A 16,834-nucleotide genomic window follows, 5' to 3' on the forward strand; every position below is an offset into this window, starting at 1 on the left:
GGACTATTTACTATATTTATCTTCCAAAATACGTCAATTTTTCGGGCATTTCTTCGAATCAAAGCCGGTGTAAGGCTATTGTATCCTGTGTCTTATCATTAAAGGCAACCATTCAATGACCATTGTTAGATCTATTTGATGTATATAATTCTTTATTTGTGTATTCTGGCTAAATTTCCAGTAAATGTGAAAAACACACTGATTCATTGTACAGTGGCGGGTTATCCATACCTCAGTCATTCTCCAAGAAGTGACTACGTAATTAAAGTACTCTCTACCTGACTGTACACACTTTTCCAGACGCAAAAGCCACTCAGAAAATGCATTTTCGAGAGCGCTCTTTAGGCATACTGTTTATACACTGGTACAGAGCGCTTCCAACTGCGCTGTGCGTCTCAAAGCAACACCCTTTAAGAATGATTTAATGCATGGGTTCAACCAAAAGTCACAAGAGGAGAGATCAGGGCTATATGGCGTGTAAGTAAAGACTAAGTTTAATTCCCCTTTAAGTATTCCTGTACTACGGCTGAACGACAGGCCGGGGCGTTGTTATGTAGCAGCCTTATGCTACGCGCCCCTGTCCTTTGGGCGTTTTGCTGTGTAGTGGTCGAGAACAGCAGAGAGGACGTTTTCTTTGTAAATAGTACCAGTAACACTACTGTGTTCAAGGACAGGGACTGGAGCCACAAACCCATCGGAGTCAAAGAATAGGGCATACATAACCCGTCTGACGCTTCTGCTCCGCTCAGCAATAACGGTCATCTCGTTATTTTCACCTACGCAAATTTTATTGTTTTCTTTACTATCAGGCTAAAAAGTATATCCACGTCTTATCAACTGTAACAATTTCTTTGATACTCCAAAATTCCTTGTCTTTATATCTGACGAGCAGGGCGGAAGCTTTTTCTATCATCTCCCTCTCTTGGCTCAGGGGTCGATAAATGCGATATCCAGCGTCCACAAACCTTACGCAGGTTTAGCCTTTCTTTTAAAATGTTCATTTTGTCAAAATTATAGCTCTTTTTGTAGTTCGAAAGTTTCAGTTTCTTGGTTAATATTGTTGTTTAGGTCCTTCATTTTTCAAAAGCTATAAGAGCTATAGCTTTTAAACTTTGCACACTTGTTTATTATCATTATGTGACTGTGTAGGCCAAGAACCGTCACTCTGATATGCATTTTGTCAGGATTATGGCCCTTTTTGTACTTAGAAAATTTGAGTTTCTTGGTTAAATTTGTTGTTTAGGTCCACCTTTTCTTAAAAAATGTAAAAGGTACAGCTTTGAAACTTTACACACTTGTTTATCATCAATAAATGACTACGCAGGCCAAGAACCATAACTCTAACCTGCATTTTGTCAGAATTTGGTCCTTTTTGTACTTAGAAATTGAACTATAACTCTTTTCTTACATTCTGACCAGCACTTAAAGACGAGCGATGGCACCCGTATGCTGCGCTTTTGTTGAATATGTTGTATCAAAGAGGTTTCTTTGATTAAGTAAATGCGTTTATGTTTAATTTTTATTATGTCCCAAAATATAGATGTTGCTGAAATCTACCTCCAGTAACGTGTGAAAATGCATGTGCATGTTAAACGCTATCAATGGTATAGTAGAAAATTTTCAGAGTCGACAAAGTGATAAAGGACTTTTAAAAACTGCTTGTTAAGTATTGTTACTTGACCTTTACTATTTTTGGATTTTTTTTTTTCGATAATAAAAGCGTGAAAATCTTGATTTTGGCTGTGAAGAGAGTGTACATGCATTTTTTGTCTTCGTTTTCTTCTCACGTACCGGACCCTACTAGGCCTGTGGGCAAATATATTATGACAAAATGGAATAGAATTACTGTAAGATAATTTATGATAATAATAATAATGATGATAACTGATTAATACCAAATTGGGAAAACAAATTCAAATGGGCCTAAAAAGCGACAATGCTTAACATCTAAGGATGTTCTGGCTTCTATTCTACATGAACTACATGAAAAAATGTCGGGATACTGACAGTAGATAGATAGATAGATAGATCACAGGCGCTTGAAGCTCTATCAATAAATATATGCATTACCATATCCCACCCACCTAATATACTACTTCAAGAGATCTAACCTGCACATATATTTCGTTGATAGAGCTTCAAGCACCTGTGGTTAGATAGATACAGACACTAAATAGGAAAAAGGCGCGAAAAAAAAAATGGTAGTCGCCTAATGGCAGATTCAAATAGTCCTCAGTTTTTTTTTTGCTCTGTAGAGCTATTTTTAATATTTTCTTTGCAGTTTTTTTTTTTTGCTGAAATCACATGACAGATCTATGGTTGACATGTAGGAAGCACTTTCATACTGAAATAACAGCATGACAGAATTGTTCAAGGAAACTTAGATCATACACCACCACTACAATTTGGGGTCACAATTATTACCTGATTTTGCAGTTTGTGTGTTTAATTGCATCAAACATGACCCTCACTTTTCTTTTGATTTTTATTCAGCACTGACAATATTATTCAAGAAAATATAAGTTGCAGAATTTTAAAATGGGTCCTGATGTGTGCTTCTGCCATTGGAAATATGTCAATTTTATACAGAATAAAGAAAAACAGCTATCTATCTACCCATACTGCCACGCCCGCTCTTTCCGAGTATTACGTACAGGTGTTGTAACCTATAATAGATAGAGGTAGGTATACTGAGGTAGGTAGGTAGGTAGGGTAGGTAGAGATAGGTAGGTAGGTAGAACCAGGAAGGTTTGTTTTTGGTAACAAATATACTAGTTTAAAATAACTGTTTCTAAAAACTATGTTTTGTTATGTATTTACCATATGAGCCGCGCCAGGAGAAAACCAACATAGTGGCTTTGCGATCAGCATCCGCGCAGTCTGGTCAGGATCAATGCTGTTCGCTAACGGTTTCTCTAATTGCAATAGACTTTTAAAGCGAACAGAATGGATCCTGACCAGACTGCGCAGATGCGCAGGCTGGTCTGGATCCATGCTGGTCGCAAAGCCATATTGGTTTTCTCATGGCGCGGCTCATATGTATATAAGCATTAAAATATGCTGGTCTGGATCCATGCTGCTCGCAAAGCCATGTTGGTTTTCTCATGGCGCGGCTCATATGTATATAAGCATTAAAATATGATTAAACTAGCTATTTTGGATATGCATTGGATAATATTTTGTTATTTCAGGTGTGTGATGCGTGGTTTCATCGAGAGTGCCAAGATATATCTCAGTCTGACTTCAAACAATGGAGCAATGTTGACGGTGAATTCATTTGCCAAGAATGCCGTCAGTCCGACGGGGAGTTCGACTTCCTGAGAGGGATTACACATCTAGAAAAGGTACAAAAATGGAATATTTAATGAAAACTTAGTAAATACAGTATGCAAAATATGTAAATAACGTCTACATTTATTGACTTACACGCACATATATGCTGATGAAATTAAATAATTTATATTACCCGACGACATTATAAAGTTTGGTTGGCATGGTAACAATGACTATGCATACTTAATTACGTGAATGACAATATTGACGGTATTATAAGGGATAGTCGTCTTATATTTTTTTTTTACATGTTATTTTACCAAAAGCATTATCGAGAATGTTGTTAGATGCGGCTGGCATGGTAACTAAGATTGTTCATACATGTACTTAATAACACGAATGACAATATTGTGTTGTCTAATACATTCACATTGTTTTTATTTGCAGGCGTCCAAAGGTGGTATTGAAGCCCTTAGGAAAGCTGTACTCAGGGAATCCCTTCTTCTGGGTGACGATAGGTATTTATGCGTAACACAAACACCAGATGTCAGCCTCAATAAAGATGACGTAGCTTCAAACCTACTTGAGCTGTACCACCAGATGCAAGGAACGCCTATCATACTATCGTACTTTCTTCATATTTCATACTGATATATTGTACCTACCGACATTTCTTATTCATATTTCAAGAAAATAATTTATCTGAACAAATGCTACCTTTACTTGTTAAGTGCGTATAGGTATAGTGAAAACTGTATTACAGATAATGTACTGTTTAACAATCATTGTTACTGTCTTCATTGATGTTTTGCAAATTGTTAACTGAGTTTATATAACATATACATATTTCACATTTCATTATGAAGAATATTGTACCGACATTTCTTATTCATATTTCAAGAAAATAACGTATCTGAACAATTGCTACCTTTACTCGTTAAGTGCGTATTTGTATAGTGTAAACTGTATAACAGACTGACAAATGTATTGTTTAACTATCATTGGTACTGTGCTTATATTTCATATTGATATTTTGAAAATTGTTTATGTAGTATATACATATTTCATCATAAAGAATATTGCACTTATATATACGATTTGTCGAAAATAAACTTGAAACTACCATATAATTATTAGTTTTGTTTATTGCTTAAAGAAAATTTCTTTGATAAAAGGGTTGAACAAACATTACATTGACTATTCTATGGAATGCATTAATAAAATAAGTCAATGTTTAAGGATTTATCATTGGTATTCGATTTATATATATACATTACGCCTCTACCAGTCTTACGGCCCATCATTACGTAGATATGAGCTTTAACTGCTATCTAGGTAATGTGTTTTTACCATTTATAAAATAATATTTCTCCACCATCTTACTAGAAATATGATAATCTTTATTCCATAAAGATGTTCATTGTGAAAGTATTTTATCACTAGTATTTAAATTTATCCATACATTACTCTTCTACCAGTCTTAGGGACCATCGATTACGCCGCTATATCTTTGAAGGCTACATTGATAATGTGTTTTACCATTTAAAAAACTGATATTACTGATTCATTAATGAAAGATAATTATTTATATTCCATAAAAGATGTCATTTTGCAAGTATTTGATCACTGGTAGAAACGTTATACTTGCATCACGCTGCTAGCAGTCTTACGGGCTATCATTACGTCGGTCTGAGCTTTGAAGTCTACATATGTATTTTGTTTTGCCGTTCATAAAACAATATTTCTGATCCATTATTGAGAGATAAGGATTTATCTTCTACAGAAGATGTCATTTTGTATGTTTAATATCACATTTATTTAATTCATACATACATTACGCTTCTATCAGTATTACGGGCCACCATTACGCCGACTGGAGCTTTGAATGCTATCTAGATAATGTGTTTTACCATATATAAAAAATAAAATCTTTTCAAAATATGATAGAAAATGTTTTATATGCAATAAACTATGCCACTCTTCAAGTATTTTTGCCATAATATAGAGAATAATAGGTTAGTGCCGTAGATGAGAAAGTTTATCTGGCGAGGTGGAGGAGGTTATCGGGTGAGCCGAAGGCGAACCTGATAACGTCCGGAGCCGAGCCAGATAAACTTTCTCCATCTTAGGCACTAACCTATTATTCTATTTATCTTGTCATTACTTCATTTTCCGATATTTGGCAATTTATTTTACAAAAATAAGTGTGCGACAACCGCTTTAATGACGTCATATTCGTAATGACGTGACTTATATAATGACGTGATTACCGGCAAAATCGCAATAACTTCTTCGTTTTTGAATAAAAACTCATTATTTGACCACTCATTTTCTTAGTGCGGACATTTTCAACACAATGATGATGGTTTCGTTGCAAAATTTCTTATGACAACAATATCGATCATAAGGTCACATGATCAACTGACCGTATATCACTGGTCACATGGTCAACTGACGGTATATCAAAAAAGATATACGGCACCCTTATATCGGGTCGAAAATACTGCAAGTGACAGGATAAATTAAATTTATATATACATTACGCCCCATTTTGCACCTTTATGCATCATTTTGCTACATTACTGTACATTACTGTATTAAGGCAGACCCCCTGAAAAACTGTATGACGACAGCGATTATTGTTATGTAGTCGTTCACATCATTTTAAAATGGATGCCCACATCGCTGGTAAAAGTTTTTGTTGAATTATTTCTCGAATTCTGCCGTTCAGACGAAATGTCAGTCGATCTCAGGGCATTACTTTGCAAGGTTAACGTAGTAAATGGTTGTTTCCGAACTTCTATGGACAAAGCTATTGCCAAAGACATCTATGAGAGGCATAGTTTACAGAACTTACTTGAGGTAGTGAGTCATGTTTCCAGGGACACTTCAATAAATAGAATATTTAACGAAAAATATATCGTGATACTCACAGTTCTTGTAGAAAATGGACCTGATAGCTGGATTAGGATTTTTATAGATGGTTTCAATGATTCCACTACTCAGAGTTTATGCATTAACAGTGTTCGTACAATTTCTAAAACTGCTAACGTCCAAGCAAAAACAGAAAAAGAACAAGGTTGTTTTGAAGCAGCAGATTTCACTGATGTGGGGAAAAGGGTCTGTTTAGTTCTAAATTTTCTCCAGACTCTATTGAAAAGGGTGACTTTATGTGGAAGAGGTAATAAAGAACTTGATACTTGGAGATGTTTGGTCCAGATTGGATATTTTTTATTTGGAGTTGCAGTTCAGCATGCTGTTAAAGATGTATGGACAAATTCAAGCTCAGAAACTCTGGCAAATGATAGCATCCATTTGCTTTTGGAGACATTTGGATGCCCTTCAGTTAGTGTACTGCTAGTGCTTGACACTAAACACATGTCACCTATAGATGAAGACCTGCATTACAGCGTACCAGTGAAGAAGTCAATAATTGGTAAATTGCTGCTTCAGTGGAAACCAAACCTGCAGCGTAACACTTGGAGACAGAATCCAGCTGTTTGTTCAAGTTTCTCGTGGTGTCTTCAGCAACTCAAATTCCCATATTTGAGTGATTTGATAGAGCTAGTTCTTCCCCCTTGTCTGTTGTTTGTAGATGATCATGTTGCTCAAAGCAAAGAGATGGGAACTTCTTGTCTCATTCATATCTTGCAAAATGCTACTGGTGAAGAGTTGAGATGGTATGGTCGTGCTGATGTTATTTATGAAGCGTTAAAACTTCAGATGTTCACCACTGAAGACTCGGTCCTAAAGATGACACATGAAGCCTTGCTTCTGACTTTGAAAGTGGTTGTGAAAGAGGATTCAAGTTTAGGTACCACATCCAAGTACGATGAAATATTTTCTCTTATTCTCCAGGCAGCTTCCCATGAAAACAAACTTGTATTACGAAGGATACACACTCATTCACTTCATAAATTCATTGAGTGTTTAGGTATCAATGTAGTAAAATATATGAAAAGACTGCTAGAACTTGTTGAAGAATATTTGGAAGTGAGTGATGCCCCATTTGAACAAGCTAGACTCAACACATTGAAAGCTCTGAAAAGTTTTATCAAGACTGCTTGGCCAAGAATACCTTCACATTCAGAAACAATTTTGAAAATCCTTGTGAAACTAATACATCAGTTATCATCAACCCAAACTGGAAATTCACAGACAGTAGACAGTCAGTTATTGACACTTGCAGTTGAGTGTTTGGAACTTTTGAAAGGACTTGATGAAGCATTCATTTCTCATAGCATGCAACAGCTGCAGGAACTGCCATTTTCAGAAAATGTCCATGTAGTTTTGCAACAGATTATGGCGAAGTGAAAATTATTTAAGACACGCTAACTTGACTAAGTGCTCAGATATGTTTTGCTATATTTTAAAGAACAAATGTATCCATTCAAAATTGTACCTTTTATTTTTTACAGCTTAAAGGTAATCATTCACATTTGGATCGAACACTTGAATATTTTCATTTACACAGGTTTTGTTGTCCCAGTTTTTTGGCAGCAAGTACAAGTTTTTTTATACGAGTGAAATTTTTTTGCTCATGCTTGCACTGTATTTTCAGCATAAACATTAATGCTCCAATTCATGAATGTACCAAACATGCCAGATGCCCATTTCATAACTGACTCTAGCGTATTTTGACATAAATATAAATGTTCTTGCAAAAGAAAAAAAAAAAATGCTTATAATTAAAAAGTATTTCAGCTAGATACCAAACTATACATAATAAATTCAAAAAAAGTATTTTAAAGGGCCTGTATATATACCCCCACCAAACATGTTTAGGTGTGGGGGGGGCTCTATAGGAGTCTGACAGTTTGGCATGTCCCGTCGCGTCCCGAAATCTATATGCCCGGCAGGATTTTAATTTAACCTCACATTATTATTCCTCAAGACCAGATGATGTGTTGAACACATCACCTATGCCTGAAGGTCAAAGGTCAAGGTCACAATTCAAGGTCAAAGGTTAGATATTTGGTTTTTGCTCCATAACTAGCTTCTATGTGCCTAGAAGGGTTTTATTACTAAATGGATTTAGTTCAAACTTAAAATAGTTGTTCAACATCATCACCCATATCATATGACACAAGGGTCATAACTCTTGCACCAATATTTCATAAATTATGCCCCCCTTTTTACTTAGAATTTCGGGTTAAAGTTTTGATACACTTTCACTCTATCTCAGTTATTACTAAATGGATTTGATTCAAACTTAAAGTAGATGTTCCACCTTATCACCCACATCATGTGACACAAGGTGCATAACTCTGACACCAATTTTTCATGAATTATGTCCCCTTTTACTTAGAATTTAAGGTTAATTTTGATGCATTTTCACTATATCTCAGTTATTACGAAATGCATTTGATTCAAACTTGAAGTAGTTGTTCCACATCATCACCCACATCATATGACACAAGGTGCATAACTCTTGCACCAATATTTCCAGAATTATGCCCCCTTTTTGCTTAGAATTATACTTCTATAGTGTTTTGATACACTTTATCTGTACCTCTCTTATTATTTGATATTTTTTAACACAGACTCAAGCTATTGTGTAATATTCATCCACCATTGGAGTCATTAAACACTCCAGTGACAGTTCTTGACAGATTAAAATGTTTTGGTACACAGGTGTAACATCATAAAATACAGGTAAAGTTCGACTTTGGCTACAAACCACCAATTTTTAGCTCGACTATTCAAAGAATAGTAGAGCTATTGGACTCACCCATGCGTCAGCGTCGGCATCCCGATTTGGTTAAGGTTTTGTATGTAAGCTGGTATCTCAGTAACCACTTGTGGGAATGGATTGAAACTTCGCTTATTCACTGTGACAAACTGACCTACATTGCACAGGTTCCATAACTCTATTTTGCTTTTTTACAAAATTATGCCCCTTTTTCGACTTAGAAATTCTTGGTTAAGGTTTTGTATGTAAGCTGGTATCTCGGTAACCACTTGTGGGAATGGATTGAAACTTCACATACTTATTCACTGTGATAGACTGACCTACATTGTACAGGTTCCATAACTCTATTTTGCTTTTTTACAAAAATTATGTCCCTTTTTCGACTTAGAAATTCTTGGTTAGGGTTTTGTATGTAAGCTGGTATCTCAGTACCCACTAATGGGAATGGATTGAAACTTCACACACTTGTTCACTGTCATGATCTGACATGCACTGTGTAGGTCCCATAACTCTACTTTGCTTTTTTTTTTTTAAATTATGCCCCTTTTTTGACTTAGCAGTTTTTGGTTATGTAAGCTTGTATTTCAGTATCCACTTACAGGAAAGGATTGAAACTTCAGGCACTTGTTCACTTTATGAGCTGATAAGCACTGTGAAGGTTCCATAACCCTTTTTTCCATTTTTAGAAAGTTATGCCCCTTTTTCGACTTTTGTATTCATTCAGTTGACAAGGCTGTTGAATAGTCGAGCGTTGTTGTCCTCTGACAGCTCTTGTTTTATGTAGTTATGGCCCCTTTCCAACTTAAAATTTGCCAAACTCATGGTTGCCGGACAATAACTCATGAAAGGCTTGACAGATTAAGATAAATTTTGGTACACAGGTGCAACATCACAAAATACAGGTCAAGTTCGATTTAAATTGAACCTTCTTGTGGCCATGTCTTTCCTATGGTTGCCATTCTTCTGTGACAAGATCATATTGTTGGGGTATTCGTCACTCCTGTGACAATTCTAGTTAGTTTTGTATGAGAGCCATCCTTAAGGCTGAAAGAAATTTTTAGATTGGACCATTTTTGAAAAAGATACAGCATTTTGAAATTTAAGAAAATAGCTGATTATGGAGGCAGCCATTTAAGTGTGTTTATGACCTCATTTACACTCTGCTGAATTCTTTATTTAGCAAATAACCTTTAAAATAGATCAACTTCCAATTTTTCTTGTGTGGAAGATGTAAAAACATGGTAATTTCTTTCTTTATAGCTGGAAAAGGTACAGAAATTATTTCATAGAAATAAGTATAAAATACAGTTTAGATATTTATGTAGCCTGCAGTTACCAGTATTGGTGGGGATAAGGATTTATCGCTTGTGCATTTATCTAAACATAGCTTGAATACATTGAAATGAACTTATTTTGATACATTATTAACTTGTGCATCCTCGAGAGATCCAAATTATTTAAAGCAAGCTTTCATTTTCAAATCAGAGCCTTTTTATTAACATGACCGAGCAGTATGTCTAAATGCCATCACCAGAAACAGTGTACGCATAGTCATATAGTTTTATGATATTAAAATGTTAAGTACATTGAAGTATGTCCAAAAATTAAAGTTGTCTTAAAAGCAATTCTTTCTGATCATGAAAATGAGTATATTTACAGGTATTTATAATATTTGAGTAAAGTGTTAGGTTAATTATAGCACAGGTAGTAGAAGCCACCATACAGTCTCACCGCCCGTTGCATGCAGCTGTATAAGGTGCAGATAATGGTTACATCGGCTGTAGTTACATTGTCCCAGTTGAGTGACCCCAATGAGATACAACTATTCAACTTGAATCTACCCATTTCTGGCCTAAAAACAAGATTCATTTACATCCACATATTAAAACAAATAAAGGTAAAACAAAGGAAATATACAATGAGAAATTTAGGGAATACCCTGTATGCTTATTCTGGGTAATGCATATTATTCGACTGTGCATTTATAAATTCAACAGATGTTGGAACTATGTCATACAAATTATTATTCCATTTGGTAAAAAAATGGAGGAACTGCATGGAGATTTTGTAACTGTGGTAAAAAGTATTAAGAAATTCATTAAAACTTACACATGGTATTTCAAATCACCATCATTTTCTTGCTTAATACATAAGTTTGACCCCTGTTATGTAGTAAGTTTACACAACCAGTGCAAAAACTGATGATACCATAAAACTCCCCGTTCAAATAAAGCACATGCTTAAACAAAATACACTGATTCTGGTGCCCTGTACAACAGAAATTTAATAAATCTGCCATGGAAACAAAATTGCTGCCATTTTGATGAAATATTGAAATGTTATAAGTATCTCATTTTTTTTGGCTGATTTGGAAAATTCTGTCACTTCTTTGAATAATTTAAGAAATCCGAGCAGACATAATTAACATACACACAACATTGCCTTTCCCTTAATTAGAAACATTGAACCGCACACAATGACTGATTAGCATATGACCTTTGGTCACAAGCAGAGTTTTCTCCCTTGATTATGGGTAAAAATAGGGATTTTTTTTACTGTATGTAAGTAACCTATTGAATGATTTACATGAAACTTTTACACAAATGTAGATCAGTATAGGAAGGTGGTGCACACACAGTTTTGTCAGAATCACTTCATTAACCAGAGTTATAGCCCTTTAATTATTTTACAATCCATAAATTCATACCGGTACATAAAAAGTAATCCATTGATGGATTTTCATGACATTTAATACAAATGTAGATCACAATAGGGTGGTGGTACATGCATATCTTTTATTAGGATCTCTCCAGGAACTACAGAGTTACTGCTCTTTTAATTGTTTTAAAATTCAAAAATCCCACAAAACAAAGTAACCCATTAATGGATCTTCATGAAACTATCAAATATAGATCACTATAGGGCAAAGCCTTTCCCCTTTTGTAAAATACAGGATCCAACAAACTACTTCATGTTTCTTTTGCACATAACTTGTGTATATCTGGAAATTGAATATCTTTTAAAATATAGACCCCTCATTCACAAAACAACTTATTCAGCCTTGAATACTATGTTTCACTGAAAGTGATTGTTTTAATAAGTTGTTAACAAAAGGTAGCCGGATAAAATACGCTGCCTCTGTGTTTCTGTATTGCTGAATTTAGAAATAATGTATAGAAAACCGTGTTTCAACGTTATTAATAGACGGAAAGAGGTTATACGTCCGTGGAATAATTTCACGAGCGTGTAGCCTGGGTTAGTTATTCTTGCGACTTATAACCAATTTTGAGTGTATTAATTGAGGTAAAACATGATTTTGCTATACATTATTTTGATTCTAATGTGCACTTAATCTAAAACAGTAGATAAGATATAGTAGCGTTCATTCTTGGTCGCAACAAAAACATTGACGTCATCGAACGTTAACGTGATGTCATTTAAGCGTAAGCGTGTTTTAACAGAACAAGCATATTAGAATGTTTATTTTATCTTGACACACCACTTATACTGTACTTACATTTAAGAAATTATTTAATTTATAGCAAAACAGTGCTTTATCACTATTTATACACAATGGGCGGTTATACGTCGGGCGTAATAATTTCACAAGGGCGATTCTAATATGATCTTTATTGTAAAATTTATATCAAATATAATGGAACTGTTTCTTCGCGCAAGAATGGCGCCAATAGTAGGTCTTTGTTTATACACGCCAGGACCGGAAATGGTAATACGTCTTGCGGCAGAGTTCAGTTCGGGCAGTAATAATTGCGAATTATTCAGCAAAGCGAATAACTAACTCAGTATGTGTGTAAATTAATCAACACATTTGTGCAATGTGACATTTCGTTTAAAACATGTTATTAAGTAAGGCACTATTTCTAGATGCGTACATGGCACTAAATATCACGTTGACGTGACGTCAACATAATATCGTTGTGATGATTAAAGCATTGTTAGTCATATTAGAATTGTAGATATGCGCTCTGTTTTTACTGCAGATGACATTTTTATTTAGAAATTAGTGTTAGCATGGTTAGTGTTTAACTTTTTATGTTACAATTTGCATTTAGGTTAACATTAATTTTGCATCTTATAGCATGTGAAAGAATGTTTATTTTTCAACTGTTGAGGTCAGCAATTTGTCATTTTAGGAAAAATATATAATACAAAATTTGATTTTGGTAAGATAATCATTATACAGCTGCATGTAATACATGTACATATAAATGAAGAAACAAAAAAAAGAAAAAACAAAGAAACAATAAGCTGTGTGCTATTTACATCAAACCGTTTTTAACATTATCTAGAATGCATTTTCTCATATAATTTATTTAAGTTAAAGGGACTGGCCTCCAGATCGATTGACATCAAATTTTTTTATTAGCTCACCTGTCACAAAGTGACAAGGTGAGCTTTTGTGATCGCGCAGCGTCCGTCGTCCATCCGTCCATCCGTCCGTGCGTGCGTCCGTGCGTAAACTTTTGCTTGTGACCACTCTAGAGGTCACATTTTTCATGGGGTCTTTATGAAAATTGGTCAGAATGCTTATCTTGATGATATCTAGGTCAAGTTCGAAACTGGGTCACATGCGGTCCAAAACTAGGTCAGTATTTCTAAAAATAGAAAAACCTTGTGACCTCTCTAGAGGCCATATTTTTCACAAGATCTTCATGAAAATTGGTCAGAATGTTCACCTTGATGATATCTAGGTCAAGTTTGAAACTGGGTCAAGTGGGTTCAAAAACTAGGTCAGTAGGTCTAAAAATAGAAAAACCTTGTGACCTCTCTAGAGGCCATATTTTTCGTGAGATCTTCATGAATATTGGTCAGAATGTTCACCTTGATGATATCTAGGTCAAATTCGAAACTGGGTCACATGGGGTCAAAAACTAGGTCAGTAGGTCTAAAAATAGAAAAACCTTGTGACCTCTCTAGAGGCCATATTTCTCAATGGATCTTCATGAAAGTTGGTCAGAATGTTCACCTTGATGATATCTAGGTCAAGTTCGAAACTGGGTCACTTGGGGTTAAAAACTAGGTCAGTAGTTCTAAAAATAGAAAAACCTTGTGACCTCTCTAGAGGCCATATTTTTCATGAGATCTTCATGAATATTGGTCAGAATGTACACCTTGATGATATCTAGGTCAAGTTCGAAACTGGGTCACGTGGGGTCAAAAACTAGGTCAGTAGGTCTAAAAATAGAAAAACCTTGTGACCTCTCTAGAGGCCATATTTCTCAATGGATCTTCATGAAAATTGGTCAGAATGTTTACCTTGATGATATCTAGGTCAAGTTCAAAACTGGGTCACGTGCGGTCAAAAACTAGGTCAGTAGGTCTAAAAATAGAAAAACCTTGTGACCTCTCTAGAGGCCATATTTCTCAATGGAACTTCATGAAAATTGGTCAGAATGTTTACCTTGATGATATCTAGGTCAGATTCGAAACTGGGTCAAGTGCGGTCAAAAACTAGGTCAGTAGGTCTAAAAATAGAAAAACCTTGTGACCTCTCTAGAGGCCATATTTTTCATGAGATCTTCATGAATATTGGTCAGAATGTTCGCCTTGATGATATCTAGGTCAAGTTCGAAACTGGGTCACGTGGGATCAAAAACTAGGTCAGTAGGTCGAAAAATAGAAAAACCTTGTGACCTCTCTAGAGGCCATATTTTTCATGAGATCTTCATGACAATTGGTGAGAATGTTCACCTTGATGATATCTAGGTCATGTTTAAAAGTGGGTCACGTGCCTTCAAAAACTAGGTCATTAGGTCAAATAATAGAAAAACCTTGTGACCTCTCTAGAGGCCATATTTTTCAATGGATCTTCATGAAAATTGGTCAGAATATTTTATCTTGATGATATCTAGGTCACATGTGCTCAAAAACTAGGTCACTGTGTCAAATAATAGAAATAACGACGTCATACTCAGTTCAACACTGGGTCATGTGGGGATAGGTGAGCGATTCAGGACCATCATGGTCCTCTTGTTTTTTTAGATATCTGGAAATAAATGCTATATTTCTTAAGAAGGCTTTAAAACTTAATTACTGACAAACTATATGTTACGGAAACACATGAGAATTTGCTGTTTTTACTACTTTTTAGGATGAAAATCGAAAAGTGTTTGTATCTCTTTACTCCAGGTAAACTGTCCCGATTATAAATATCAATATTTTGAAGTCATAATTCACTAATTCTGCTATAGCGCTATTGGTTATGGCGACGGGAAAATGTCTTTATTGCCGTGGCGGTCCGGGGTTCGATTCCCGACGCGGTCATCTTTTTTTCTTGATTTGGAGTTTATAAGATATTTTAGAAAGAAAATTTCATATTGTAATGTTCATAATATGACCAAACTTCAATTTCAAAGAAAGATTATTTTTAGCCAAATCTGGTGCCTTTAAGAAAGATTAGCCAGGTTGTGAGAACTCAAAATATGTGTCTGTTTAAATATTATAGGCATTGAAAGCATATAAGATGTATGTAAGACATTATTGAGATTTAACAAAAGTTAAAAACTGTATTTGTAAAAAGATGTGAAAAACTTAAGTTTGTTCATCATTTTGAAAGCAGCATAAGAGTTTACATCTTTCAAAAAACTGTTTTTGCATGTAAACAGATAATATGAATAAGGTAATACCAGATTGCCATATCAAATTAAATACACATTTTAATAATGTTGAAAAGTCTATAGGGTGTTCCAGGTAGTTTGATATGTTTCAGATATATCTGCAGCAACTTTATTACAGTCCTATATTTTGAAAGCTTATCAGTCTTGACCACATATATTTCTAAAATTAATGCCATTCTTTCTCTGAATAAATCCATGTGAAAGGTACAGCAACAACATCAACAACAACAATACATTTTGTACATAAGTAAAGTGATTCTAATACTTAATTGGTGTTTTGTCTACTTTAACTTACCTGATAGCAAAGACTTGCAGCAATAATTATGTTGGAGGGTGCTGTTGTGTGCACTGTTTATCACCATACTATTTTAACCCTTACCATGCTAAATTTCTATAATGAATTTCAAGCCATTTTCCAGTTTGGACAGTACAATTAACTGTTAAAGGGGTGCTTATCAAAAAGATACTTGCTGCATAGTGAACAGTGCAGATCATGATCAGACTGCATGGATGATCATGATCTACACTGGTCGCAAAGGCGAATCCAATTAATTGTGTCATGCATGGAAAAGGTTAATGCTTCCCTTTAGAAAAAATAGAGGTTATATTGTTCAGCTGATTGTTTTCCATCTGTCTGTCTGAAGACCATTTGGTTTCCAATTAATTACTGAAAAACACTTGAGCCACAGGTGCTTGAAGCTTTTAGATATATATGCATTATCATATCCCACCCACTTAATAAGAGATCTAACCTGCATATGTATTCCATTGATAGAGCTTCAAATACCTGTGCTTGAGCTTACAGTCATCAAACTCCAGAAGAGTATTACCTGTAATGAGTGAATTACGCATCATGTTTGGTGCATAGGTCAAAGGTCAAGGTTATCTTGGGCTAACCCGCTTAGTTCAGTAGGTAGAGTGTAGGTCTATGGATCGCGGGGTCGTGAGTTAGATCCTCGGGCGGGGCATATGTTCTCCATGACTATTTGATAAACGACATTGTGTCTGAAATCATTAGTCCTCCACTTCTGATTCATGTGGGGAAGTTGGCAGTTTCTTGCGGAGAACAGGTTTGTACTGGTACAAAATCCAGGAACACTGGTTAGGTTAACTGCCTGCAGTAACATGACAGAAATACTGTTGAAAAATGGCGTTAAACCCAAAACAAACAAAAAAAGCAATGTTATTTTGACGCTGATAGTGGTTTCTCCATAACTAGAGAATAATTGGA

General features: G+C 35.2%; 1 protein-coding gene across 1 annotated transcript; it reads left to right on the plus strand.

Moving 5' to 3' along the window:
* The first annotated feature begins 5,934 nt into the window (after window positions 1–5,934).
* LOC123523180 (TELO2-interacting protein 2-like) lies at window positions 5,935–15,872 on the plus strand. Its single transcript, XM_053549256.1, has 2 exons — window positions 5,935–11,788; window positions 12,180–15,872. The coding sequence occupies exon 1, from the start codon at window positions 5,947–5,949 to the stop codon at window positions 7,585–7,587; it is 1,641 nt and encodes a 546-aa protein (XP_053405231.1). The 5' UTR covers window positions 5,935–5,946; the 3' UTR covers window positions 7,588–11,788; window positions 12,180–15,872.
* Window positions 15,873–16,834: the final 962 nt, after the last annotated feature.

The sequence above is a fragment of the Mercenaria mercenaria genome, chromosome 8 (genome assembly GCF_021730395.1).
Source record: "Mercenaria mercenaria strain notata chromosome 8, MADL_Memer_1, whole genome shotgun sequence".
NCBI classification, from domain to species: Eukaryota; Metazoa; Mollusca; class Bivalvia; order Venerida; family Veneridae; genus Mercenaria; species Mercenaria mercenaria.